The sequence below is a fragment of the Ips typographus genome, linkage group LG1 (assembly GCF_016097725.1).
Source record: "Ips typographus isolate SLU linkage group LG1, UJ_Ityp_2.0, whole genome shotgun sequence".
Classification (NCBI taxonomy): domain Eukaryota; kingdom Metazoa; phylum Arthropoda; class Insecta; order Coleoptera; family Curculionidae; genus Ips; species Ips typographus.
This window is the reverse complement of record NC_138422.1, coordinates 12533239-12561073: the sequence shown is the minus strand read 5'-3', so window position 1 is coordinate 12561073 and position 27835 is coordinate 12533239. Positions and strand designations below refer to the sequence as shown.

Here is a 27835-nt window from a genome sequence, read left to right as displayed (position 1 = left end):
TTTATAGTATTTTCACATTGTGTTCTTTACATCTACGTCGCTTATTATTATCGTATTTTCTAGTTGTAATCTAGTTTTTTATAAGCCCTGTACTTAAGATGTTGTATATTTATTTAGTAAGTTTTACTTGCATGGTAGTTATTGTTAATTTGGTCCTTAAAGTAAGCAATAACGTTCTCAAAATGTAAACTACACTCAGATTTGCTATTTTTAAGAACTCGCATGATTTCTTTGATAGTCAACACTATTTTTTACCTTTTCATGACAAGGGTTTCCTAACTAGTGCTAATCTGCTTTATATAGAGTTTTTTTGTTATTAATTGCTATAATGAGGTGTTTTTTAAAGTACAAAGGCTTATACAGCTTTAATTTAGTCATTATAACAATTAATTAATTGATGAGTGCTATTGGTGAGAAACCTGTATGGTAGAAAAATTAATTACTCTAGTATTGTGTGCGTGTGTGGAAAAGTTAGTTGTAAGCTGCAAAATGGCCGCTACGTGCCTTATTTTCATTCATTTTTATTATATTGCATATTGTTCAAAAATTTTTCAATGTGCACATGTTAAAACACTTAAATTCTTAAAGGAATATTTCTCATATTATTGATATCTTTTCTAAATCATTCTATTTTATAATTTTTACTGAAATTCTGTACTTTTTTGTTGATTTAAGTGTTATGGATCTCTTGTACAGTAAATACTATGTGGATCAATCTATTTTTTTCAACATTGGTGTAAATAAAATTGTTTGTATAATTTTGTGTTTTGTTTTATTTTGGTACAAAGTCGGAAACCTAATACAAAGTGTATAGCATACAATTTTTAATTTTATTTTTTTAACAAGAAACACCTTAATTAAAGTTTCTTAAATACTATTTTAAGAAAAAAATATTTAAAAAATAGCGGCATTCCAGTAGAAGGGAAAAAGAATAACTGAACTCGGCAGTTGGTCACGAGGTAACAGTCAGACTTCCTCATACAAAGATCACGTGTCCAATCCTCTAGTTTGATAAAATATACCTATAAATTATAACTTCAGTTTTATATACGTCACTGACTGGACATAACCACAACTTTCCTATATACAATTTTGAATTTATTTAAATCGTTTGGCATGTCAAAAATATATTCGAAACCCTAATCCTTTTAGTTTGCTTTGTTCAATACACACAGCTAGAAAAGGATAAACATATTCCAAGTTTGATTTTATGTTTAAAACGATCTGAACAAACATCTGGACATTGTTTATTTTTATATTGTGGAGCCAAAATGAGTATAATTTTAAAAAGTGGATAATAATTTTAATTCAAGCGATTTTAAAACAAACTGACGCGTCCTAATTGTGAGTGCAACAATGTAAGCATTCAGGTTTAAAAACAGCTGGACGTAAATGGCTTCGGGACGGGACTCCTCCGACTCTAATGATGTCCCAATCAATTTGGATAAACTCAATTTATCTGACTGTACTGGGGCTCGAAGGGCCAGGCGTAAAAACAGAAGGCCTCCTCGGTTGGCTTTCAGTGCCAATAATTCATTTTATAGTAATGTAGCCTCAGATGAGAGCTCAGCAAGTTGTATTGATTCTGGTGAGTAGTCGAAAGATAAAAATTGTTTTATTTAATAATAAGTAACAACTGAATGTAAAAAAAGAGTTTAAAGTGTTATCAAATGAGTATAATAAGACATAAAACATAAGGAGACTAATACCACATCAAATCAATTGTTTTCTTATACATACATTACTGTATGTATGATAATGATGAGAAGCTTTTCTTTTGTCTTAACATGTTATCTTATCATTTTTAGAGCAGCACCTTATATCACATTATATACAGGTATGGAAATTTTATTCTATGCATTCATTCAATGGTAAGAATATAGAACTATTGCAAATTATTGTTCTAGACTTCTAGACTAGACAAACAAGTAAAAAACAACAAATTTTCAGGTTTAATTTGGTAGGTAGCTAATGTAGCTATAGGTAAATGATGTAAAAATCTATTCAAAACCATTATCTTGTATTAGTACAAAATGCAAAAATAAAGAAATATTAGGTGATACAATTTTTGATGACATTTAATAGTTAAATTTAGTGATCACAACTATTTTAACAATAAAGTAAACAATTTGCTTTTTATTGTTGTATGTGATTAAATAAAAATTAATTGTGTAGGTACACAACTAGTATCATTAGGTCAAAATTTGACTTTCCATATCAGTCATTTCAGAATTGGTTTAATATTAAGCAAAGGTCAAATTTAAAAGAAAATGTTAACAAAATATGTAATTTTTCCTTTTCAGGAATTTGCATGCGGGTAGTTTTTTACCATATTAAAAAGTTAATATAATAATAGTGACTAATATACAGGGTGTTAGAGGTAGGTTAAATAGGAATTTTAAAGAATACTTCAATGCCTACACAGTGAACCAACCTAGTAACTGTCAAAATAACCAAATTACATGCGGTCAAATATACAACTTGACATTAGTATAGAGTGCAACATGGTTCTTTTTTAAATTTATATGTTCTGTTTACAATCCTCCAATACAGGCCTTTAATGTCATTTCAACTGATAGCTTAATTGACAGTTTTCAGGTCCATAACAACTAAAATTTACACTAGATGGGGTACAGGAAATTTACTTAAAATTTGATACAGAATTCAAAAATTGGTGTTTCTATTTAAAAAAGTATAGTTGGTGGTTGTGATGTATTTTTGAACCACTTTTTATACACAAAAATAACCACTGTCACCCTGTATGATGATTGTAATATTAATAATTATTATTGGTTGTTTTATATGTATTTTCTTAAATTTTTTGTCTTTATTGACAGACACATCAATAATAACAAAACATAGAAGAAGAGCGGGCTTTGTTCGTCAACTACCTCCCATGGGCATATTTTGGGACATTGAAAATGTGCGAGTACCAAAAATGAAAAGTGCCGCCGCTGTTGTCCAACGAATCAGAGAGGTTTTTTTGGAAAACTATCGTGAATCTGAATTTGTTGTTGTCTGTGATGTTAAGAAAGAACCGTCTCAACTAATCCAGGAATTGCACGACTCTCAAGTATGTATAGCGAACGTTTAACGCTACGTAGATTAGGCAGAGTTAGTGTTGTAGGTTAATTTAATTCACGTATCATCAATTTCGAAAAATGCCGCTGATGAAAAATTAAGACAATCATTACGTCGTTTTGCTGATCTTCATCCCGCTCCCTCAGCTATAATTTTAATTACTGGTGATATTAATTTTGCTTCTGACTTATCTGATCTCAGGTTGCTATACTTTAAAACTGTCCACCTCAAACTCTAGTAGTAAATTATAATTTTTTTACAGGTATAGAAAGAAAGTACGGGTAATACTGATACACAATATAAATGTAGCTGATGCGTTAATTTTGTGTGCTAATGAACATCACTCATTTACAACATTAACAGAAGATCTGCCTAAAGGCTTTCTGAAACGCCCTCCAGTGAGTTAACTTTTAACAAAATGTATTTTTTTACGTAAAAACCATTATTAATGGGTTGTAGGAAATTAACGGTTATTTCTCGCTCACAATTATAAACCTGCCAAAACATGTAGAGACTACCAAAGTGAAAAATCGGCTTCAGTATTTGACAAGTAATTGTGGAGGTAAATGTATTGAGTTATCCACTGAAGAAGGAACGGCCAACGTGAGGTTTGGCAACTTGGACTTGGCTTTAAGGTATTTTGATTTATTTCTAGTCAATGTTTTGAATGGGTTAGGGAATATTTAAAACAAGCGCCTAAACTGGCTTTAGTACAGGCATGCATTCTTATCATTCTAGTTTTTTGTTATCTCGATAGTAAAAAGTTCAAAACGACCGTACGAATCGAGTCAAACGTGCGACGGCCATTTCTGTGATCGCCATTAACACACTAAAATGTTCCACTGCCATTGAAATTCCTAATCCTAATGAATTTTTAATTTTATCATTAAATTAGAAGTTAGTGATTGTGATTATGGCAAATTATAAACCCTACGACAGAAACTACAGGTATTGGCTGTTTCTTATTTTTGCCTTATACCCACATTTTAGATTCATTCTTTCAGATTAGGATTTAAATCACGTTTTTTTTAAATCAATTTCGGAACAATCTAATGTCTGTTTAGTTTTTAAGTGAAATATTTTTGTTTTATTTAGGGCTCAAAAACGAATACAGGGTGAGGATGTGTTTGGCCAAAAAATCAAAGTTTTGGCCCCAGCGGTGAAAAATTACATGGGTAAGTGAATTTTTTCAGTAATATTATTTACTTTGGGTTTATAACTAATGCGCATGTGTACAACCACTAATATTAAAAGGTATTTCAAAATGTCCATCAGCTATGACATTTAGGAAGACAGAACATTTTTAAAAGCCAAAAGAGTTAAGATATTTATGGCCGTATTCACCGACAGTTTGAAGGTTTAAGTTCAAACTGGGAATTTATTTGCAATGCATGCTATTCAAAACATTTACAGTCTGAACTTAAATATTAATCTTCTTCTTCTTTAGGTGCCGTCTTCGTTCCGAAGTTTGGCTATCATCAAGACTATGCGTATTTTCGATACTGCCGATTCAAACAGTTGGCAGTTGTTGCAATTATACAATTCTCTTAAGTTCTTCAGCCATGAATTCCTTCTTCCTATATGGATCTTTTGCCCATTATTTTTCCCTGGACAATAAGTTGCAGTAACTGCTATTTATCCCCCCTCATAACGTGTGTAGTATTGTAATTTGCGCTGCTTAATAATAAGTAACAGTTTCTCTTTCCGCATTCTTTTCAAAACCTCCACATTTGTTACTCTCTTTGTCCACGGTATTCTCAGTATTCTACGGTACATCCACATTTCAAGTGCTTCTATACTGTTGGTATCAATCTTTTTCAACGTCCACGCTTCCATTCCGTCGAAAAGAACCGACAGCACGTAACATCTCACAAGGCGAATTTTAAGCTTAAGACTTAGATCTCGTCCTCAGAACACCTTCTTCATTTTAGCAAATGTGGCTCTAGCTTTCTCCACTCTGATCCTGATTTCTTCAGAGCTATCGTTATTTTCGTTGATAACAGTTTCCAGGTAATTATATTTTCTCACACGTTCGATCTTTTAACCATGTACGGTTGTCAGGAAAGTTTAGATATTAAGTGATAGTCCGTATTCCTCACTGCATTCTACTATTCTATTAATTAGTATCTGAAAATCTTCTGGAGTTTCTGCAATTACAACCGTGTCATCGGTTGAGAAGTTGAGATGCCGTTTACTATTTTGATACCCATATCTAGCTCCGAAAGTGCTCTGTTTATGATGTCTTCTGAGTATAGGTTGAATAAGATCGGTGAGAGTACACATCCCTGTCTTACGCCTTTCTTAACCTCGATTTCCTCCGTTGTCTCTTTCTCTATTCGAATATTTGCTTTTTGGTTATAGTAAATCTTGGAAATAATCCTGATGTTTCTTTTATCTAAGCTTTTTTCTACCAGCAGTCTCATCATTTACGTTATCGAACGCTTTGTTATAGTCATCACATATTTTGGTTCATATCTAGACATCTTTGGCACATGACGTTAAGTGCAAATAGTGCTTCTCTTGTTCCAAGTCCGTTCCGAAATCCGAATTAAGTCAACCAATATCCACATCTAGTTTTCTACATATTAATCTTAAACCTTCAAAATTACTGGTGGTCCATAAGGCTCTTAGGGTTGATTGACTTTTTTGCCAATTTTTACGAAAAATCTATAGGTAAGAAACGAATAAGCAAAGTGCCAAAAACCAATGTATGGAAGATTTACTGAAAAAATGTTTCTGAATCAAACAATAGACATTGCGGAAAAACACAAAATTGCCAATTTCATTTTTGGTTTACCTACTGTAGTTTATCTGTTCAATGGTTCGTTTGACACAGTTGGTAATCACAACCTGCGAACAGTGCTGTGCTTTACGCAAATACTGCACATGTGGACTTACACAATAAATAGTAATAATATAATAATGATATTTTCAGGTCAAAAGGTCAAAAACGGAGATGGAAGGACCTTCCAACAGCAACAAGCAGGTCTTCAGCAGCAGTTTGGCAACGTGGCACCTCCTCCGGGTTTTGACAATAGACCTTTTCCTTACAGTCATGTAGCGGCCGGTAGAAAACATCAGGTAATAATTTTACTTTTAAAATTTTCCCTCACGTTTTATGAGAAACGTTTTAAGACTTTACTAATAATAGAGTTTTTTTATCAGGATAATGTACTGAACGTGGCATCCTCCAAATTTGGACATTTACCAAAAATGGGTTTTCAGTGCGTCTCGCCAATGGAAATGGGCACCGAACAGTATCAGAACAGTTTTACCAATAGGAAACAACCGATAAACAGACAGGGAGTTAATCAGGAACAGCTGGGGGCATGCGCTTTACCTTATCGTCGTGTTCGTTCCATTAGCGGCATTTCGGAATACAGCGACACTGATGGAAAAGTAAGACTTTTTTGCAGTTTTAATTTCGGTGTTCCATTTTTTAGATTTTTTAAATTTTTATTCTTAAATTTACAATTTAAAATAGGGATACATGTTGTCGGATTTTGCTCAAAAACCTCAAGCAAACCAACCTGTGGATCTGACTATAACCAATTTAGATCCCACTATCGACACTAAAGAGCTCAGAAGACTGCTTACCAATATGATCAAAGAATATGCAATGGTAAGCCGTTTTTTCAAAACGTATACATAGAATGGCGCTAGACAAAGATGGCGACGAACACTTACTATAGTCTATTTGAAAACTAGGAGGAGTGAATGTAAATTAGGTTGGCAATAGTGATCAAATGTGATTGGGTCAGTTATGAATTACATAGCAGAAATCATAGCCGTTTTCTAAGTTTTCTTTCGGTTTGTGATTTCGGATCCAAACGCGTTATAATTCAAAAGTCACGTGACCACCATATGATTTTAAACTTATGGTGTAATGTGCTTTTTAGATCATATCGCGCTTGAATTTGAAAATGTCACAAACTCATAAATCAAATCTAGGAATTTTGTTTGGTAACTTTTGTTTGTGTATGTCAGGCTTCTTCAGTCACTCCTAGTTTTTAAATAGACTATAGATCAGAAAAACTGATTAATATTTGGTAACTAATGGTCCAATTACGTCACATCTACTTGACACATGTCTTACGATTTTTGTCGCCATTGCCTATGTAATGGTTTTTTAAAAGTGATGGGAAAGAACACACAGCCTTCTCCACAAAAAATTTATTCAAACCCCCAAAATGTTAGAGGGGTCGCTCGACATATGTTTCGGGCACATAAGTACCCATCTTCAGGAGCTAAAAGTTAGAAAGTCTACAGGATGTATTACCCCTAAATGGTTGGATCAAACATACCCCATATGACAAGGTGAAACGCCGGCTATCTTTCTTTAAAGTAAGTGTAATTAATACTAAAATGTTACACAGATTTTTTAAACTTCTTTAAGTACGACAGTAATGTTTGGCCTTACAGCATATTAATTTTAAACTTGGGTCTTGCTGTCTCCCCTTTAAAGAAAGATAGCCGGCGTTTTACCTTGTCATATGGGGTATGTTTGATCCAACCATTTAGGGGTAATACATCATGTAGACTTTCTAACTTTTAGCTCCTGAAGATGGGTACTTATGTGCCCGAAACATATGTCGAGCGACCCCTCTAACATTTTGGGGGTTTGAATAAATTTTTTGTGGAGAAGGCTGTGTGTTCTTTCCCATCACTTTTACACTTACACCTCCACTTTGAGAAAAAATGGACTACTACTTCACATTTAATGGTTTTTTTCTTTCTACCACAAATTTTTCTAATTGCTGAATGTTGAAATATACCAAAAAATTGAAACTATTCCAGATTCTGTTGATATTACAATATTAAGTAGAGTTAATGTTTTTTCTTGTTGCTAAATAACTTGTTTTCAATTATAGCATCAATAATTTAGAGCCTAATTTACTGCTTCTTTTAAAACTGTTATTGACAGTTGACAAAAAGTTGAAACTAATAGTTATTATTTATTAGTTTTCTTCAGGGTATTACAATGAAAATCATAATGGACATTTTATGTAAATGAATGTAATATGTGATGTAGTGATCACTAATTATAATTAGTGATGTCTGTATGATTCATTTTACTTAGAAGGATATTTTAATTTAATTAGCTCACTAAAACCCCCTTCAAAGTTTTATCATTGAAGTTTCTGGTATATAAATGATATGGATTGTTCTGAGATACAGTTGACATTTGATATAACTGACTTTTTTCAAACTAAACTATAATGTTGACAGATTATTAGTCTGAGTGTTGTACTACAAACTGACGGATCGCCGGTGGCTAATCTACGTGTTAGCAGCCAGCAAGAGGCTCAGTTCATCATATCGCAATTACACAGACAAAAACTAGGCCACAAACGTATCGTCATATCTTACGAGCAAAACAATTCTCCCGATCCTGAGCAGCTTAAAGCCATGGTCGTCAGCGTTTTACAAGTAATTGAATTAGGTACAGATTGGCTGAATTGTGGTTTTTACATTTTTTTGTTAGGAGGCACCCGATAAACGTATGCCCTTATTCAAATTTATGGAATTGTTGGAGTCTCGTTACCTGTGCGCTGTGTCGGTGTGTGAAGTTAACAAATTGAAAGATGTCGTTAAAATTAGCGACGAAAGAGGGGCTAGAGTGATTGCGCTTACCGAGGAAGGATTGAGAATCGATTCCTCGCAGAGCATGCCACAAGTATGTACCACAAATTATGTTTTGAAATCGACTGAATGTTTTCAAACTGTTTTAGACAATGGTTCCGCACTGTGTCATCCACTGTCCGAAGAATATGCAGAATATTGGTTGGTGCGAACTGAACTCTTCTTTAATTCCAAACATCATGATGCCCTTGTCTATGTTCGCCGCCAAGCTAATGACGTTGTTGAATATCCATTTGGGTTGTATGCCACTGCTCAGGTAAACGTTTTACATAACTAACTTTTGGACCGAATCTCAGTTGTACTATTATCGCAGCTTCCAAACTTGTTACGAGCAAGTGTTTCAAGAACCGCTGCCGGTCCAGGAAAGTGGTGTTCCTTTAGAACATTTGGTTACCTGTGTTCCTAACGTTGAAATTAAACTAATGGGCCCCAACAAAAGTATTAAAGTTATCAAGCATGAAATCAAAGATAATGAAGAATCCAATGAAGGTAAGTTATTGAAGGCTAGCCGAAAGGTGACCGACAGAAACCTAACGTTTATTTTAAACTTTGTACTTGTACAGGGTGATTGATTGAATTTTGACCACTCACTTTATTTTTAACTATAATATGTATAAAAAATTGCAAGTCCATGCTTAGTCCATTAATTTACAGGGTGTGTGTGAAATTTGATTAATAATCCTAACTTATGATTTTTAAAATAGGATAACAATTTTTTTTTATTTGATAATTGGATTATACTTCAAATTCTAGGCGTACTTGATGTAAAATATCTATACCGATATTCAACTGTTTTCGCTTTAGCAGTCTCGATTGATTGAACCTCTTTCAAGAAGAAATTTCAAAATACGAATTTTGTATATATTTGTGTCTACATTATTTTTAGGTAGTCAATTTTTATGCGGGGTGCCCCAAATTTGAGTAGTAAAAGCTCATCTGAGCATTCACAAAATATCAGTTTTTTTAAAAGTAGTTTGCTAAAAACAAAAACAAGTGACAAGGAAAATATCACAAAAACATCAAAAAATTAGTTGACATGCATTATGTCATTTTTCCTGAAGGAAAAATACAGTCTTTTAAAGTTCAGTTTAAAAATTTTGATCAAATTTACTAATTATGTGATGTTATTGACGTTATTCGAAACTGTTTAGTGGTTTAAAAACAGTAAGTCATTTTTTCTTTTTATTTTCTACGTCACTGGATATTTTTCAAAAATTACATTTTTGTTCAAACGGATGTGAAGTACTCACTTCACGTACAGTTTAGCGGCCGTAAAATGCACTTTTACGGCTCTACGTCCGAAAAAAAAATACAGGGAAAAAGTCAATGAATCAACTCAAGATTGTTGTCCTCGGCCGTAAGACGGCCTCGGACGCCAAACTTTCTTTCGGCCGAAAAAATACCATTTCACGGCCTAGGTATACAAATAACTATTTCTTTTACTTTTCTTGTTCAATTTGAACAATAAATATTTCTTATAACATTTTGATTTGAAACTTCGTTTACGAGATAATTAAGTTAATACGTTCAAAGCCCTAAAACCAACTCAACCCAACATAAAAATCCATCTAATCTTGGAAAGGGTGAAAAAAGCTTAAAAAAATGTCTTTGTAGCCAGTTTTCATAGTTTTCAGACAAATTGAAAGACTTTAGTTTTGAATATTGACTTAGAAACCAGTAAATTTACTTTAAAACGGTGAAAATTGACTTGAGAGGCTTAAAAATTTTCTTTGTAACCAGTTTTCATAATTTTCCGACAAATTAAAAGACAGTATTGAAAATAACTACTTTCTCTCGAATTGTTGACTACAAATTTGCACATTTAAAACTTGAAAATTGACTTGGACATCAAAATTTGCATTTGAACTATGTTTTCATAATTTGAAAACACATTTCAATATTTTAGCCTTGAAAATAGTCTTAAATACAAGATATTAACTTTTTGATTAGGAAATATAGTTTAAAAGTTCAATCAATCACGCTGTATATTAATATATTTCATCTTTCTAAACATATAATACTAGGAACTTTTTTTTAGAACAAGTTCTGAAGTCCGTCGCTCTTCCTTTGGCTCCCAATGTCACTCTGTTGTGCAGAGAGGTGGTAGATTTGCTTAAAAACATGGATCGGTGTCAGATATTGTTGACCAAGTTTATTCCGGCCTATCATCACCACTTTGGCCGACAATGCCGAGTGGCTGATTACGGTTACACCAAATTGTTAGATCTCTTCGAGGCTATTTCTCATGTTGTTCAGGTAAGTTTTTAAAATTGCGTATCAAAAATGTTGCAAATATTTTTGTGTATGATATTGTTAATGATTGTGAGTATCAAAAATTAATTCTGCGTTTACAATGTACTGAAAAATACAATTTTATTGAATTAAGTACAGTCCGGTAATAGCAAAAACACTTTTTTTGCGCCATATTTTTTGCTAGTTCTCTGACATTGTATAAAAAATTATTTAGTTATCCTTTTCTGCGGATATTTATCATCCTTAGAGTCCGAAATATGACCTGATTCTTTATACACGAATTTGAAAGACAGGCGACGTTTTCAGACTTAAATGCCAAGAATAATACCTGAGAAAAATGTTTAACACAGTTAACGTTAACCACCTACGATGGCTCTGACCATGCACATTCCTTATTCTGGAATTCTCAGATTTCTGGCAATGCCATTTAGCTTCTGAAAATGCCAGATAATTTCTGACAAATATTTCTTGAAGATAATGGGCGACGGATACAGACGTGTCATCACACTAACCCACACGACACAAATACGTCGCTTTACATCCGATCTTCTGCGAGTTTTGAAAGTCCAACCCAACAAACAAGTAGCCGTGAACGAGTTTACCACGGCTTACGAGCGCACTCTAAACAAGCCCTTCAACCCCGTCGAATACGGTTTATGCAACTTAGACGATTTGCTGTGCGAAATTCCTGAAAATACCGTCGTGATTAGCAGGGAGGAAGAAGGATTGTTTATTTCGGTGCCTAAACGCGAACAAACTCCCGAGGAAGTGGCCAGAACTAAACAGTTTGCCAACGAGGTAAGTGCCGTTGTGTTGGTGCAGTTTTATGATAGTTGCAGCTTATTTAAAAATGGTTTTTCAAAATTTTATAGGTGATAGATCTTTTAAGATACAGTCCATATTATACCATGCTTTTTAACAAATTTGTACCCTCGTACCACCATCATTTCGGCCACCAATGCAAAGTATCCGATTACGGATTTACTAAATTGATCGAACTCTTTGAAGCTATTCCTGATGTGGTAGAGGTAATTTCGTAAGAAAGCTTATAAAGTGTGCGTTAGTAGAGTTGCTGGAACCTCAACTAATGGTGACAAGGTTTTTTTAAATGTTAGCTAGTGGTAATCTATTAAAAAAATTAAAAGGTAGTAATAGTGGTTTCTCTGTAGATCAAAGAACTTCCGGATGGCGAACGAACCGTGAGTTTGACTCCTCAGCAGTCGTTAAAAATTTTGAGTTCGCAAGTGTTACAAGTTATTCGGACCGCTGGGAGTGGCAATTTAACGCTGAACGATTTGCCGCATATGTATTTTCGGGAATTTGGGTACCCGCTAAATCCAGGAGCGTACCAGTGTGAGACGTTAGAGGAGGTCGTCGACAAGCTTTCGGAATACGTACAGGTGAGTTATTACTCTCTATCCCAGAAAAAGTGGCAGTGACGACATTAGTTCTTAAGATTTTCATTGCGGGGTATCCTTATGTAAACAATAACCTGGCCGTTGCTGGTACTAATGTCAGATTGGCTGTGGGGAGTGCATAATGAAATACAGATGATTTGATTAGTCAACAGCAGTGATTTCACTGTCAACAATCTAGTTATTGTAATTATGTATTTCAAGGTGGTCCATAGTAATGCTGGTTCATTACTACGAGAAGTCGAGATGGACGCATCTCCTAATATTCTGCGAGTACGCTGTTGGGCCCTCCTGCTCTGTCCGCCGCACGTCAAGGACATGCCCAGTTTCCGATACGAATACCGACAATGCTACCAGAACAATTTTACGATCGAGTCGCTCCGGAACATATCCAACGTAGTTTCGGTACGCTATACACCACACAACTTGCCCTAATAAACTTAAACTGTATTTTTGCAAACTAGCTCTCTTCAATGAACAACACGGATTTTATTTCTCTGACCTCCCTATACGTTTTGGCCGCCCAACTCTACTACGTAGTATGTAACAATAACGGATCGGTGGAGTTTAATCGACTGGAGTACCTGTACGAACAGTACTACAGTAAACCGTTGAAGTTGTCCAGTTTTAACATCAACTCGGTGAACGAGTTCTACAATCGGTTCAATTTGATGTTTTACATCAGAGGCAGCAAGAAGAAGAGCGTGGTTGTGCTCAATAAAAATTTACAAGGTTGGGTTTGAGTGAAAATTTCGCAATCATTTCGATGCTTGATTGTCTTTGTTTTAGATCATATGCCGTATAGGTACAACAACGATAACGCGACACAACCGTTGGAGAGTAATTGGGGACCAAATTTGCCTAGCAGTTCTGAAAGTGAAGTTGAAACTCTAAAGAAGTATTCACCACCAAAACCTGATACTCCTCCTACACCGGTATGATTAACGATAAACGTTTTGTAATGATAATCATGCTTTTTTACAGGGATCAACATTGTGGTGGAGCAGTCCGTCCAAGTTTGAACCACCACCACTGGTAAGATGTTTTAAATAACAACTTTTATTATTTAATAACTGCTTCCATTTTAGGACTTCTACATCAACTTGCCAATCACAGTGGATCCGTCCGTATTCGGGAAGACTGATCATTTAATATCACCCGCGAAACAACTGCTAGGAATAGAAAACAACCCTTGGACCTCGCCTCATTTTCTAGCTCCCGAACCCCACGAATTACCATTACCTAGCAAACTCATCCCCAAAGGTAAACCAACGTTTAAAGTAGCCAAAACAAGCATGTAGATAATTAATATTTTTCAATAGCTGGGGTATGCGATGATAGTGGAGATTCTGGTGTCAATATCATGTTGGAAAATTCGCCGTCCGACACTGAATTGCAATCGACGTCTGAAAAGACTGGTGAGTTTCCTGTTTTCTCTTATTCACGCAGATATTTTTTATTTATTTTATCTACAACAGGGTGGTAAGTGTAGTTTACCGCACGGCTTGCGAGTTACAAAAATTCTGAGAAAAAATCTTTCTATAAATACATATACAGGAAGATTTTCAATTCAATAGAAAATGTTGGTGGTTATTAAATTTATTACATAAATCTATTAATCCTTTTTCACCAGTTTTGCTTGTTATTCTTGTAATATGGCCAGAAGCCTCTAAATACTATCAGAAACTTTCCAGAAATTGTCAGAGGACTCTACAAGTGTCCTAAACCCTATCAAAATCGTTTATAATGGGCATAGGCCTCTAAATACTAACAAAAATCTTCTAAAATTTTTCAGAGGACTCTTATAAAACCCGTTTAAAATGGCCAGACGCCTCTAAATTAGTCTAAACACTATTGAAAATGCCCTAAAAGTTATCAGAGGCCTCTACAAGTATTTTAAACCATAGAAAACCGTTTAAAATAGCCAGAGGCGTCGACAAGTGTCTTATCCCTTAGAAAAGTCGTGTAAAATGGCCAGACGCCTTTAAATACTATTGAAAATGTCCTAAAAATTGTCAGAAGACTCTACAAGTGTCTTAAACCTTAGAAAAATCGTTTATAATGGCGAGAGGCCTCTAAATACTAATAAAAATCTTCTAAAATTTGTCAGAGAACTCTGCAAGTGTCCTGACTCTTATAAAACCCGTTTAAAATGGCCAGAAGCCTCTAAATTAGTCAAAACTCTATTGAAAATGCCCTAAAAGTTATCAGAAGACTCTACAAGTATTTTAAACCATAGGAAACCGTTTAAAATAGTCAGAGGCGTCGACAAGTCTCTTATCCCTTAGAAAAACCGTTTAAAATGGCTAGAGGCCTCCAAATACTATTGAAAATCTCCTAACAATTGTCAGAAAACTCTGCAAGTGTCCTAACTCTTAGAAAACCCGTTTAAAATGGCCAGACGTCTATAACTTAGTTTAAACACTATTGAAAATGCTCTAAAAGTTATCAGAGGACTACAAGTATTTTAAACCATAGGAAACCGTTTAAAATAGCCAGAGGCGTTGACAAGTCTCTTATCCCTTAGAAAAACCGTGTAAAATGGCCAGACGCCTTTAAATACTATTGAAAATGTCCTAAAAATTGTCAGAAGACTCTACAAGTGTCTTAAACCTTAGAAAAATCGTTTATAATGGCGAGAGGCCTCTAAATACTAATAAAAATCTTTTAAAATTTGTCAGAGAACTCTGCAAGTGTCCTGACTCTTAGAAAACCCGTTTAAAATGGCCAGAGGCCTCTAAATTAGTCTAAACCCTATTGAAAATGCCCTAAAAGTTATCAGAGGACTCTACGACTATTTTAAACCAAAGAAAACCGTTTAAAATACCCAGAGGCGTCGACAAGTGTCTTATCCCTTAGAAAACCCGTGTAAAATGGCCAGAGGTCTTTAAATACTATTGAAAATGTTCTAAAAGGCTTCAGAAAACTCTGCAAGTGTTCCAACTCTTAGAAAACCAGTTTAAAATGGCCAGAGACCTCTAATTTAGTCTAAACACTCTTGAAAATGCCCTAAAAGTTATCAGAGGACTCTACAAGTATTTTAAACCATAGAAAACCGTTTAAAATAGTCAGAGGCGTCGACAAGTGTCTTATCCCTTAGAAAAACCGTGTAAAATAGCCAGAGGCCTTTAAATACTATTTAAAATGTCCTAAAAATTGTCAGAGGATTCTACAAGTGTCTTAGACCTTAGAAAAGTTGTTTAAAATGGCCAGAGGCCTCTAACTACTATTGAGAATGTCCTTTCAATTGTCAGAGAACTCTTTAAGTGTCCGAGACATTAGAAGAACCTTTTAAGAGGACCAGGGCCGTCTCTAAAGACTAAACTTCGGTACAAGCTACGTGCGGTAATAACCTACTTACCACACTTACTATACAGTGTGTCCCAAATTGGTTATACATGTATTGGGATCTCGAAAACGGTAAGAGCTACAGAGTCGGTTACTAATTTTATGTGAAACTTATTTCCGGCTACGTAAAAAAATGCCTTAATAATGTTTTAGTTTCAAAACTCTCTTTGGATTTGTTAAAGAGTGTTTAAAATGCAGTCTCTGACGTTTTCCCAATTTTCGGAAAACGGAGAAAGATAATTTCATTTGGAAACCGGAAATAAGTTTCACATAAAATTCTGTAAGTAATCCTCTGTAGCTCTTACGGTTACAGAGATCCCAATACATGTAGAACCAATTTGGGACACTGTATAATATACTATTATTTTTTTCTAGGGGCCATTAAGAAAACGCCACTTTACGGTACCTTCCTCAATTTCTAATAAGTCTAAAACGCACATCTGTGTAGTGTACGTCCTAAACTAGTTTCGCACATTTTATTCACACGGTGTTTGATATTTGTTGTACGTAGTGTTTATTTACTTTTAGTGTTAAATTAGTGTGGCAGGAAAGGTCTTGGAGACTGGCAGTAAGTTTTGGTGGGTTTTTGTTCCGCGTACACCCAGCGTACACGGACTTTTGCCGGTCTCCGTTATTCAGGCATATTATGATCTCAAAGTACAAAAAAAGACCGTTTCGAAACATTCCTTGTCATTTTTTTTGCGTGATTTAGTGTGTTAATGTTGGTTAAGTCTTTGTAGAGAATAATTGATGGCCTGTATGTTTACTTAATTTGTTTACACTTTGCACTTTTTAGCCGCAAAGCAAAAAATGTCACCCAGTAATCCGACGTATAGTATTATGTTTCAAGTTGAAAAACGTCACAGTCTAAATACAGTACTTAGATTAAGCTAATCGATGCAATCGGCTTTTAAGACAAACTCAGCTTGTACAAAGTACGAGTTACGTTTAAAAACTACTTTAATTGTAAAACAATTTCTCCAGTGAAAAAGCTTGCTGTGTTTTACCTGCACGTAAAACTTAAAACTACTAACAAAGTGTTCTTCTTAAAAAGCCTTTTGAAGAAGATGGTTGATCTAAATGGTGGTTTGGTATCATTTTTATTTGCTGTCTATTCCTCAAATTCTTGAAACATCTAAAAAGTTAATTCATTCTGATTAACTATAATTTAAAGAGCAATTTACTACAGTTTATTTACTACTTTCTAATACTGAAAGAAACGATTTAATCTTGGTGGATTCCATCAATCAGTCTTATTAGTTTATTCCGGTAGCAGAATAACTTAGTTTTTGTAGGCCGTACTGCATCGCTGACGTTTCAGCATCTAAAAATTTAAAAATTTTCTTTAATACTATTATTAATTTTTGTAAACATCTTTTTTGTCTTTTGAAAAGATCAGAACAAAAAAAGAGCACAAAATACTATTTATAAACTAACGAGCATTATAAAACAGTGAAGTAGGCTTTGAGAGCTCAATTATCATTTTAAAACAATTTACAATAATTATTTTAAGGTTTTTTTCCATTATTACTTTCTTCTATATACGTTATTTTGCTTTTTCTTCTCTCTTTCTTTCGTTATTGTTTATTTTCTCAGAGTGAGCAGAGCCAATGTGACGTCTCCTGAAAGCAGTGTTACATTAAAAATAACTCCATCGACGTTTAACACTATTTGCCCTTTTTTTTTCTCTATTTTTTTTATACACTTTTTTTGTTATAGTAAATCTATTGAGAGGATATTTAATGGGTCATTTCCAGCCAAAAAGATTGCATCGATAGCAGTAATTCGTCATAAATCGTGCAATTATCGCAACATTATAGACTGTTCCGTTTTCTCTCCCTAGTCTAGTTGTATATTATATTTTTTCTTTAAACCACACGGTTCAATTATCATGTGTAATTTATGTAATTTGCTTTTACATTTTTTTTTATCTATATATATGACAAATTATTGATAGATACTTAGGAATTAAATTTTAAGATTTTAAAAGATACTTTAATAAGTTGTTGTAAAAAGTTCCGGAAATACTACGAATACAAATTTGCTGAATCAAGATAATAAAAATGTATTTTTATGTGATTATTGGAGTTTTTTTTTTAAGTATGTTCAATCTTGAGATCTTGAAAAACATAATAAAAATAACAAAATATACAGGGTGCCACAAATTCGTGTGTAAATATGAGATCCTCAAAAACGCTTAGGGTTCAATTAAATCTTTTTACAATGACAATAGTACATTCTAAGTCTGCCTATATTTATTGTAATTTAACCTTCTTAAAGTTCAGTAATCTACCGTTTTTACAAACGTCAATTTAGTTGCTTAAATTTACTAAAATAACGTTCTGGAGAATATCCGAAAATTGCTCTAAAAACATTTAAAGAAAATAACTTTTCCGGATATATTCTAGAAGTTTTCTGCCGGAAAATTGGTCTTAAATGACTGAATTTCATAATAATAATAATAACAGTCTTTATTTCGAATTGTGATTAGGATAGAGTACAATGTACATTATCAACTAATACAAAGGAAATAGCGTCATGGTAAACTATGAACTATGTAGTACTTAAAGATACTTATATACATTTTCAGCGATTTTTCCTTAAATACAGATTTCAGAGAATAAGCAATCTTTATTTAACAAAATAATCCTCTATAGTGTAGGGTTCTAATTCAATTAGTAAATTTTGTACTTCTTTTTTGAAACTTTTGTCCGTCAATGTTTTCAGCCTGTCTGGTAGGTTGTTAAATAGGCGAATACACATATATTTTGCATTCTTCTCAGTGAGTGTTAATCTATGTTTTGGACAGTTTACATCTTTTTGTCTTGTGTTGTATGTATGATTGACTTTGATGTTAAATAGGTTTTGGTTCTTTTTAAGAAAGATGAGACACTCATATACCTATATAAATTGCATAAACTGTCATTATTTTATTTTTTTTAAGGATGGATCTACATGAATCTTTGTATTTCATTTTGAACATTAATCTAATTGTCCTTTTTTGAATTACAAATACATTCTGTATTGAAGTATTTCTACCCCAAAACATAATTGCATACTTCATAATCGATTCAAAGTTGGCAAAGTACAATATTTTAAGGGCCGCCAAGTGCAGATACCCGGAGACAATTCGAATTCCATAGCAAATTGAGTTTAACCTGCCTAGCAGAACATTTATGTGATCAGACCAATCTAGAAATTCATCAATCTGCACTCAAACCAAAAATGTTGTGTTCTTGGCTAGTAATTGGCTCCTGTCAGTGAGAAGGTGTATTTCATTAGGTTTCTCAAATGTACCTTGTTTTGTTGAAAAAATAATCACACTTGTTTTTTCCATATTTAAAGCTAATTTATTTTTTTTAAACCACTCAGAGGTCCTAATAAACAGATCTTTTCCAGACTGAATTAAAGTGCTGATTTCCTCTTGACCTACAAGTAAATTTGTGTCATCTGCAAAGTTGACGATTTTTTCATTTTCTTTTGCTATAGAATTTAGATCGTTCATGTAAATTACAAAGAATAGTGGCCCCAGAATACTGCCCTGGGCTATTCCAAGTTGATTTTCTTTTATATTTGATGTGTATGGCTTGCTGTCCCTAAATAGTTTAACCTGTTGTTTCCTATGAGATAAGTAAGAATCAAACAATCCTAGGGCCTTACTTCTAACTCCATAGAGTTCTAATTTTTTTAACAATAGTTCTTTATCTATCGTTCTGAATCTCATAAATCGAATAATAATGTCATTTTAGTAGCCTAAATTTGCTAGAATAACGTTCTCGAGAATATCCGAAAATTGCTCTAAAAACATTTTAAAATATCCGTAGGTTATCGAATCACAACTAAAACAAAATTACAAACCAAAAGAAAATGGTCACTGCACCTAATAAGTATTCCTAGATTTTCGTAAAAAGTCTTAAAAATGTAGGTAACCATATTATAAATCATCCTGTATATTCTAACTTATGCTCGATGAATGATTTTAATCGATACCATTTGTGTGTCAATTAATTTTTATTAAAAATTCAAATTATTGGAATCGAAATTAAAAACCAATGTGAAGTGGTTTCTAGTTATTTACCTAACAAGTGCAGAAAGTGGTACTTTCTCGCACGAGACTGCAGTTAAATGGCGGAAAAGATGCTTTTCGCATGTGTTAGGCAGGTCCAACATTTTTCCTAGGAGCATCAATTTTTATTAAATTAAACAAAAGAACAGAATTGCTGAAATAAAAGTTTTTGTTTGCTAAGATGATTAAAAGACGTGTATTAGGTATTGTCTTAATGACGAAATCAAATATAATATCGCACGCAGTGTGAAACTTACTTTCACACGCAAGTGAGTTTTACCGTACTCGAGTAGGTAAAACTACAACAGTTCTAAATCATACCTCCCGTGCCCAACGAAACCAATCGAATCAAACAAATTTAATTTGCCCACGGACTACACAACAATCACAGATATTACCAGGTGGTAACCGCAATGCAGTGGTACCCACTTTCAAAAAAAAAATTGTCTGCATATCACTCAGTATACCATACCCAACAAAGCAGTTTAATTCGCGCCACGCTTGCATGAAGGCGGTACCGTGGCAGGACGCGTGCTGATCGCGAGTTCTTTGCCGATTATGTTCTTTTAAACCGAAGCCGATTTTTTTAACTAAATTGCAACAGGTAACACCTACTAAGTAGGTTTGATTAAAAATATACAGGGGTACCAACAATAGAGTACTAAAACTACCACCATGCACCCGTACCAAAGCAACCCTTTGACAAATGGCAGTGGACAATATGTGGTTATGCTACTACTGCTCTTGCTCTGCGTCTTGGACATCGATGCTAAACCGTCCGTAGGAGGATTTAGGTTTAGGGGACCTTTTGCCCGTCCTGAGGACCCCATTAATTTGAAACAGTACAGCGGTCGTAGAGTCCAGGACTCCATTTGTATGGTTTACTTCCATGATCAAACTGTGGCTGTTGTGGAACTGGGTCCCAGGAAATTGCTTCTAAATTGCGAAATTATTGAAGTTTAGTAAGTATTTTTGATTTTATATGCCTGTCTGTATATCTATGCTTTTAGCGGGTAAACTGATTCACTATTCTGTGCTCTTTCTATATAAAGTAAAAGTGCCAATATTTATTCAGGCAGAGTACAACAATTGATTTTTACCTCATTAATATTCAGTGTTCTCTACTAATTTGCAGTCACATTCTAAAAACAATACCAGCTAAAATCCGCCTAATTTATAAACCGGGTGAGTATAAGTGCACGATACAACAAAAAAATCAGAAACTGTAACCCGTAAAATAGTTTGATTTATAATAATTATTAGCGTGAATGTGTGTAGTATTGCAATTATTTAACTTACGGTTACTGAAGAAAATAACTAGAAATCAGAAGAATCTCTATTAAAGTACTTTCAGTTAAACTGGCCACTGTGACTCACTGGTTCTTTGATTAATTAAGTCTGGTCAGAAAAATATCCATTTTTCCTAATAACTGGAAATATATTACTAATCGTGTTTAGAGAAATATTAACTATGATTCCAAGTTGTGGGGTGAATGAATGAATAAATATTGTTAGATGGGCTCCCTTCGGAGGACACTTAGGCCGCTAGCCAGGCCCATTGTGACCCATCACAAGCTAGTACCCCTCCAGTTCGGTGGCCCTGACAAAGCCGCAGAGCCTCCTTGGGCGGGTACCTTGAATATCTAAGGGGTTGATCACATTCTTACCCCAAAGCTATTTTCTGATCGTCGCAAGTGCCGGGCACTGTGAGAACGTGTATCGGAGTTTTCTCGTCTTCCAGACACAAGCGACAGACCCAGAATGTGCATGTGTCTTCTCATCTGACAGTGACCTGTGAGAAGTCCTGTCACACATCTGAGGTCCTTTCTGGATAATTCCATCAGGGACTTCGTTTCTTGGAAAGAAGCCCATGAGACATCGCGACAACCGCATTCCTCCGGCCTTCTTCCAAGCAATATCGGATCTTTGCCAGAAGATACGGTCCACAATGGCGTATCCGACCACGCCGGCTAGTCCTACAATAGGTTCGGGCCCTACGGGTCTCTCTTTGTAGCCACGAAGGGCCAACCTGTCCGCCTCCTCGTTTTCCCTAACACCGGAGTGCCCTGGGTCGTTGAATCAGCTTTTAAGGCAGCCATTGCTGCCTTGCTGTCTGTACAGATAAATATATCCTTCCGGCATAGCGGTGAGTTTAAAATGAACTCCCCTCGCCGCATCGGATGATCGTGAAGATCTCGGCTTGGAAGATGGTATAGTGGCAGTCTAGAGGAAAGCTAAGCCTCGTCCCCGAAGTCGCACCGTACACACTTTCGATTCTTTCGAATTACGTCATCGTGTTCAAAGTAAAAAAGTACCTTAATAATGTCTTAGTTTCAAAACTCTCTTTGGCTTTGTTAAAGAAGACAAAAGAAATAAGTTTCACATAAAATTCTTTAAAACTCTCCCCATTTAACCAACCTTGGAGCTCTTACGGTTACCGAGATCCCAATACATGTAGAACCAATTTGGGACGCATTGTATATCGTTCGAAGATATCCGAGAAAATCTGAAAACTTAATTTTTTTGGTTTTAATGCCCAAATGATTTTGATCATTTATTGTACTCCTGTATATGGTAATGATGGGAATTTCCGTGCATTAATGAATTATGTGGTTGTTGACAAATAGCAGAATAAACAGTTTATAGTAAACGCAATAGTCCCAATTAACATGCATATTATTAAAAAGTCTTAATTATAATATAATTAGAGAATGAGAATGAGATGATATTATCATCTCATTTTTTGCATTATACAGGGTGGTCCAGTTTTAAATGTCAATAATTCACCAATTCATAGCCAATTAAAAAATAAGTTGACATTCATTATGTCATTTTCCTGAAAAGTGCTTCCTAAGGAAAATACAGTCCTTCAAATTTCTGTTTAAAAAATCGTTTTTTTTTGTCATAACTGTCAGACCGTTGGAGCAATATTGATCAAATTTGGAACAAGCACTATTACACGTTATTACGGTCAAAGACCCAAAACTAACCCAACCCAACTTAAAAATTGTCTTGGAAACGGAAAATTCACTTAAGAAGTTTAACAAATATTTTTTTAGCCAGTTTTCATAGTTTCCAGACAAACTAAAAGACTTTAGTTTTGAAAATTGAATTAGAAAAGATAAAAATTTCAGAAGCGTAAAAATTGTGTTTGTAACCAGTTTTCATGCAAATCGAGAGACTTTAATACTAAAAATTGACTTGTAGACATAAAAACTAGTTTTTCAAGAATTTGTTACTACAAATTCATACATTTAAACCTTAAAAATTGACTTGAACCCCAAAATGTGACTGAACTAATGAAAAGTGACATCAGAAGCTTAAAATTTGCATTTGAAGTAAGTTTTCATAATTTGAAGACAAATTTCAATATTTTAGTCTTGAAAATAGTCTTAGAGGCAGGACATTGACATTAGATTCATGGAAATTGTCTTGAAAACTAACTTTTCGTGCTTTTTACTTTGCTTTTCATTTTCTTCGAATTCTGGACTATTTTTAGTGCTTCGAAACTGCTTTCAGCTTGGAAAATCGAGTTTCAAGACTATCTTCACCGAGTTATTGACATAGCAAACTTAAAAAACATTTTTTACATTCTTCATAGACTTAAAATGGCATTCCAAGCTTTGTCACTATTAAATCGACTTCTAGACACCTCAGTGCTAAAAATTCGGGTATTTCTTAATAAACTAGAATCGTTTTTAGTGTTTTAAGGCTGTTTTCAGTGCCTCAAATCGAGTTTCAAGACTATCTTGAGTTATTATAAAGTTATTATTTATAATAAATACTATTTATTATAGTTTTTGACTTATCAGGCCTAAAAGCCAGTGTGTCCACTGACCATAGTCTTGAAAATGTTATTTCAAGCTTCTTCACTATTAAATTGACTTTTACACTCATAGGTGCAATAAATTGTAGCACCTCTAAGAAATTCAGACTGTTTTTAGTGCTTTTTAAGACTGAAAAATCGAGTTTAAGACTATTTCCAAAAGTCAAGTTTCTTCAGTAATAAAAGTAAAAAATGTTGGTACCAAATGCTACACTAATAGTCTTGAGAACTAATTTTTAGAAATAAAATAGTCCGAAAATGTAATTTACTTCTTGACTTGTAGAAAGTTGAAGAAAATTGAGTTGTACACCAATTAAAGTCTTGAAAATATACTTTTGGACTCACTTTAGTCCTAGTAAGGTCCGTTCTAGCATTAAAAGTCAACTTTTATACTATTTTTAGTAGTAAAAAATGAGTTTCATGCACAATATAATCTTTGTCTTGATTTCCGGACTTTTTTTAGTTCTTGAATGCCAGTTTCAGACACTCAACCAGGATGGCAGTCTGAGAAAGCGAATCATAAGACCATTCCTAGTAGTAAAAAGCAAGTTTTTAGACTATTGAGTACAAATTTGGACTTTCACAAGTCTTGAATGTTCAGTTTTAAACTATAAAACGATTTTTTAAATGGAAATTTGGACGACTGTATCTTACTTAGGAAACGTTTTTCAGAAAAATGACATAAGGCAAGTCAACTTATTTTTTGATTAGCTATCAAATGGTGAATTATTGACACTTAAAACTGGACCACCCTGTATATGTGTGAATAATTATACGATTTTCTTTAAAAATCACATAGACACAAAATATTCCTTCTTGCTTACATATTATTACATCCGTGGGATTTCGATATCGGTTTAATGAAATGGATAACTAACCTGTAGAAATCGTCATTTTATTCACACAGGATACAGAAAAAACCATAAATCAATTGAAATTCTTACTGGTTGACTTTATATAACTCGTTTTTGTGCAATTATTGTCAATTTCACATCGCTTAGACGATTATTTCCTCACAAAATCCGTGAACTTATTAATTAAAGGTCTCCAATAATTAAGAAACGAACCGTTATAGCGTTCAAGGTGATGACTGTTACCATTAAAAGGTAATTTACATACATACCTGTAATATCGGACATAATTTAAAAATCATTATTATTAAGAACGATGACTTTGTTGAAATGGACGTCATTTTTATATTGGATGATCGAGCGGGAAATACAAAGCAAGACCAACAATATTAGGTCAAGTGCAATAATTGCTGTGAGTCGGTTTCTTTGTGCACAAATCCGGTAAAACAGCTTTTTCCGGTCAATTGCCCACCAAATCCGATGAGCTTTATCGTTTTCTCAACGTGACCGACCCACGTAAAGAAATCTAGATTATTAGTAGCACTTTCTACTCGCTACACGATATACAGAAAGCGAGAAGGTTACTTTAATTTGCATGATGAACGTTTGTAAATAAATTATCTAACGTACGTAAATATTAAATTATTGGGTGTTATGTTAGCCCAGAAAATATTTGTACCTAATGGAAATTCTGATGATAAGAAGATGAGACAACTGTTGCAAATCAATACTCTAGACTCTCACATTGTCACATGCAAAATCATTTAGATAGATTCTTATGTATAATTTTGATATTAATTAAGGTATATGGACCTTAATTATTTTGTCATATGTCGGCAAAAAGAGGGTGTCAACATGGAAATCAGTGTAAAATAATTAAAAGAAATTTTCATCTTGTTGGAAGTGGAAAGTGGATATCATTTACGTAATCAATATAGTTCTTTCTATTTTTATTTTCCAGGCATACATTTATTTATAAACACTTTTTTCTAATAGACATGCATATTGTATGCTCAAAACTTCTATACTCGACTGTTCAAAGCAATCTAATAACGAGTATCTTTTCTATTTACCAACATCGTGCAAGTAGCACAAGTGCATTCATAGGAAAAACAAATATTAGGCAGCAGCAGTTCTATATTGTTAAAAAACCGTTAAAGCCTACTTCTACGAAGGGCTATACCGTATTTTTGAGACTCTTTCATTTAATAATATATATAAAAAAATTAAAATAAGTTTCCACTTTTAAATTAACGGTTTCACGTAATTTTCTTTGTTAATACCCCCCTAAAGTCTCAGTCTCATAAAGTTACATACACAATAATATTTGTACGTTTCATAGTTGCTTTCTAACATGAACCTTTAAGCATTACTGCTTAATTTTACGTTTTTTTTTTGTCTTTGTTTGTCCTTGTTATTTCAAAACATCAAACAGCACAGCGTTGCGGTTTCATACTGATTACATGCATTTCTTAATTAGCTTCCTTGTAAAAAAACTTTTTTAGTTTACTGCGGTTCCTATAATTACGTGCTTTTAACTGTTAACATAATTAACCAAATACCTAAAGTCTCTATAAATAATTTTCCCAGCTTTTAAAGCCATATATTAATTCTCAGCATGAAAGCGCAGTTTGTTAAGCTAAACGACCCTGTGTCTAATTAAAACGATTAGCATAAAAGTAGCCAGATTGCGACAACTGTGAAAGTAGAATAAAGCAATTATAACAGTGCCTTTATGTGAATTTTAAGTTAATGAATTAGTTTTCCACAGCAAACCCGAACAATACACCCAAGTACTGGGAGAACTGGCGAAAACCGCTCGACCTGTGGGTATCACATTTTTGGAGATGCTCACTCTAATGGACCAATGCAAAGAACTGGAAGAATACTCGGGAAGTATCAAACGGGAGGTTCAGAATTCAACTGGTACCCCTTTCGAGCACGCCAGAAGCATTTTGGCAAATGATCCTTTCTCACTTTTTAAAGGAATTATTCCAGGTTAGTGGCATATCAGGAAAATGAAACTAAACTGTGATCACAGCTCTAAAAATTTGAATTTTTGCCAGAGAGTAGAAGAAAATAAAATTGAGTAGGTATTTGAACACTCTTGCAGGAATATGTAAATGAAGTCAACTGTCTTGATTATTTATTTAGTTTACTAACAACAACTTTCAAACAATCCCATGGGATGACCGTGTATAATAAAGTTTTTCATATGCAGGAACTAAATGGTGCGGAACCGGAGACATAGCAAAAAACTACTACGACTTGGGTGCGGAATCGACGGTAGACGTTTGCTGCAGAACGCACGATTTGTGTCCCGTTAAGGTGAGGGCGAGGTCGCAAAAGTACGATCTGATCAACAATTCCCTGTACACCAAATCGCATTGCACCTGCGACGAGCACTTGTACAATTGTTTGAAGGGCCAGCAGGACATTCCTATCGCAAACATAATGGGAAACATTTTCTTCAATTTGGCCGCTTTGGAGTGTGTGGACGATGAGAAAGAAGGACGGACTTTCCGGAGTCCTCGTCGTAGGTTTTAACGGTTAATTTATAAGGGATTGTAAATAGTTTTTAATTTATTTTTTTGCCAAAAAAATATCAATTTAGCTGTGATGTTTTTAATACATTTTTCTATGAAAACGTTTATTTTGTTTCATTTTTTTATATAAGCTAATTTGGTGTCGACAGTGTGTGTAAAAAATAAGCAATGGAAGCTAATAATAATGATGAAACCTTTGTGACAGTAACATAGTACATTTCACGCTTTAGTTGTGATGATGATTACCGTGTATAACCTACTCAGTCCATGTTATTTATGTTCAGTAATTGTAACTTTTCTGAAAGTTCTACAATAATTAGTCAGAGGAAAAGACTTGGAAGGTTAAATAGATAATTATTCACAAACAAGGATTAAATAATGCATACTGCATAATAAAATAGATAACGTCATTGATTGAGTAGTACTACATTAGGAATATTATATACATTATAATTTAGCCCAAAACTTCTGCTTTCTTTTGCCAAGACAGAGTTTTTATGAAAAAAACAGTACTAACCAAAGAAATGGGCCTAGAACACTGTTACGCCAAAGTTAAATGCAGAACTTTAGTAGGTATACTCTCTCCCACAGATTTTGAAGGTATAGTGTGTTAATAACTCAAAACTATTCCAAAAGGTGTGGTTTCCCCAGTTAGTCCCCTGATAAATATTTTTTACCCTAGAAGAAATATCTTGGAAAAAAAAAATCCCCTATTTTTAAGGGAAATCCCATAATCTGACAAACCTGTTATTGATTAAAGATTTACTTTCTCGAATCTCGCACTGAAGCAGAAAAGTGAACTTTTA

At 34.1% G+C, this 27835-nt stretch overlaps 2 protein-coding genes across 5 annotated transcripts; both read left to right on the top strand.

Annotated features, from left to right (window-relative positions):
• Positions 1 to 1259: 1259 nt before the first annotated feature.
• Marf1 (meiosis regulator and mRNA stability factor 1-like protein) lies at positions 1260 to 17819 on the top strand. Of its 3 annotated transcripts, XM_081995743.1 has the most exons (24): positions 1260 to 1588; positions 2838 to 3073; positions 3128 to 3282; positions 3344 to 3479; positions 3541 to 3716; positions 4177 to 4256; positions 6017 to 6162; positions 6247 to 6480; positions 6566 to 6703; positions 8311 to 8511; positions 8567 to 8758; positions 8814 to 8980; positions 9038 to 9213; positions 10763 to 10980; positions 11452 to 11775; positions 11850 to 12005; positions 12147 to 12377; positions 12597 to 12797; positions 12857 to 13124; positions 13182 to 13327; positions 13377 to 13427; positions 13481 to 13655; positions 13715 to 13810; positions 16116 to 17819. In XM_081995743.1, the coding sequence occupies exons 1-24, from the start codon at positions 1393 to 1395 to the stop codon at positions 16160 to 16162; spliced, it is 4146 nt and encodes a 1381-aa protein (XP_081851869.1). In that variant the 5' UTR covers positions 1260 to 1392; the 3' UTR covers positions 16163 to 17819. The 3 variants fall into 3 exon arrangements, with proteins under 3 accessions (XP_081851869.1, XP_081851879.1, XP_081851887.1); XM_081995753.1 differs by lacking the exon at positions 11850 to 12005; XM_081995761.1 differs by lacking the exons at positions 1260 to 1588; positions 2838 to 3073; positions 3128 to 3282; positions 3344 to 3479; positions 3541 to 3716 and adding an exon at positions 3858 to 4029.
• A 2445-nt stretch (positions 17820 to 20264) lies between these two features.
• Positions 20265 to 27134, top strand: LOC145740353 (uncharacterized). 2 transcript variants are annotated; one of them, XM_081995904.1, is made up of 4 exons: positions 20265 to 20410; positions 20464 to 20768; positions 26255 to 26481; positions 26705 to 27134. In XM_081995904.1, exons 2-4 carry the CDS (start codon positions 20482 to 20484, stop codon positions 27028 to 27030), a joined length of 840 nt encoding a protein of 279 aa, XP_081852030.1. In that variant the 5' UTR covers positions 20265 to 20410; positions 20464 to 20481; the 3' UTR covers positions 27031 to 27134. The 2 variants fall into 2 exon arrangements, with proteins under 2 accessions (XP_081852030.1, XP_081852021.1); XM_081995895.1 differs by having other exon boundaries at positions 20269 to 20768.
• The last annotated feature ends 701 nt before the right edge of the window (positions 27135 to 27835 follow it).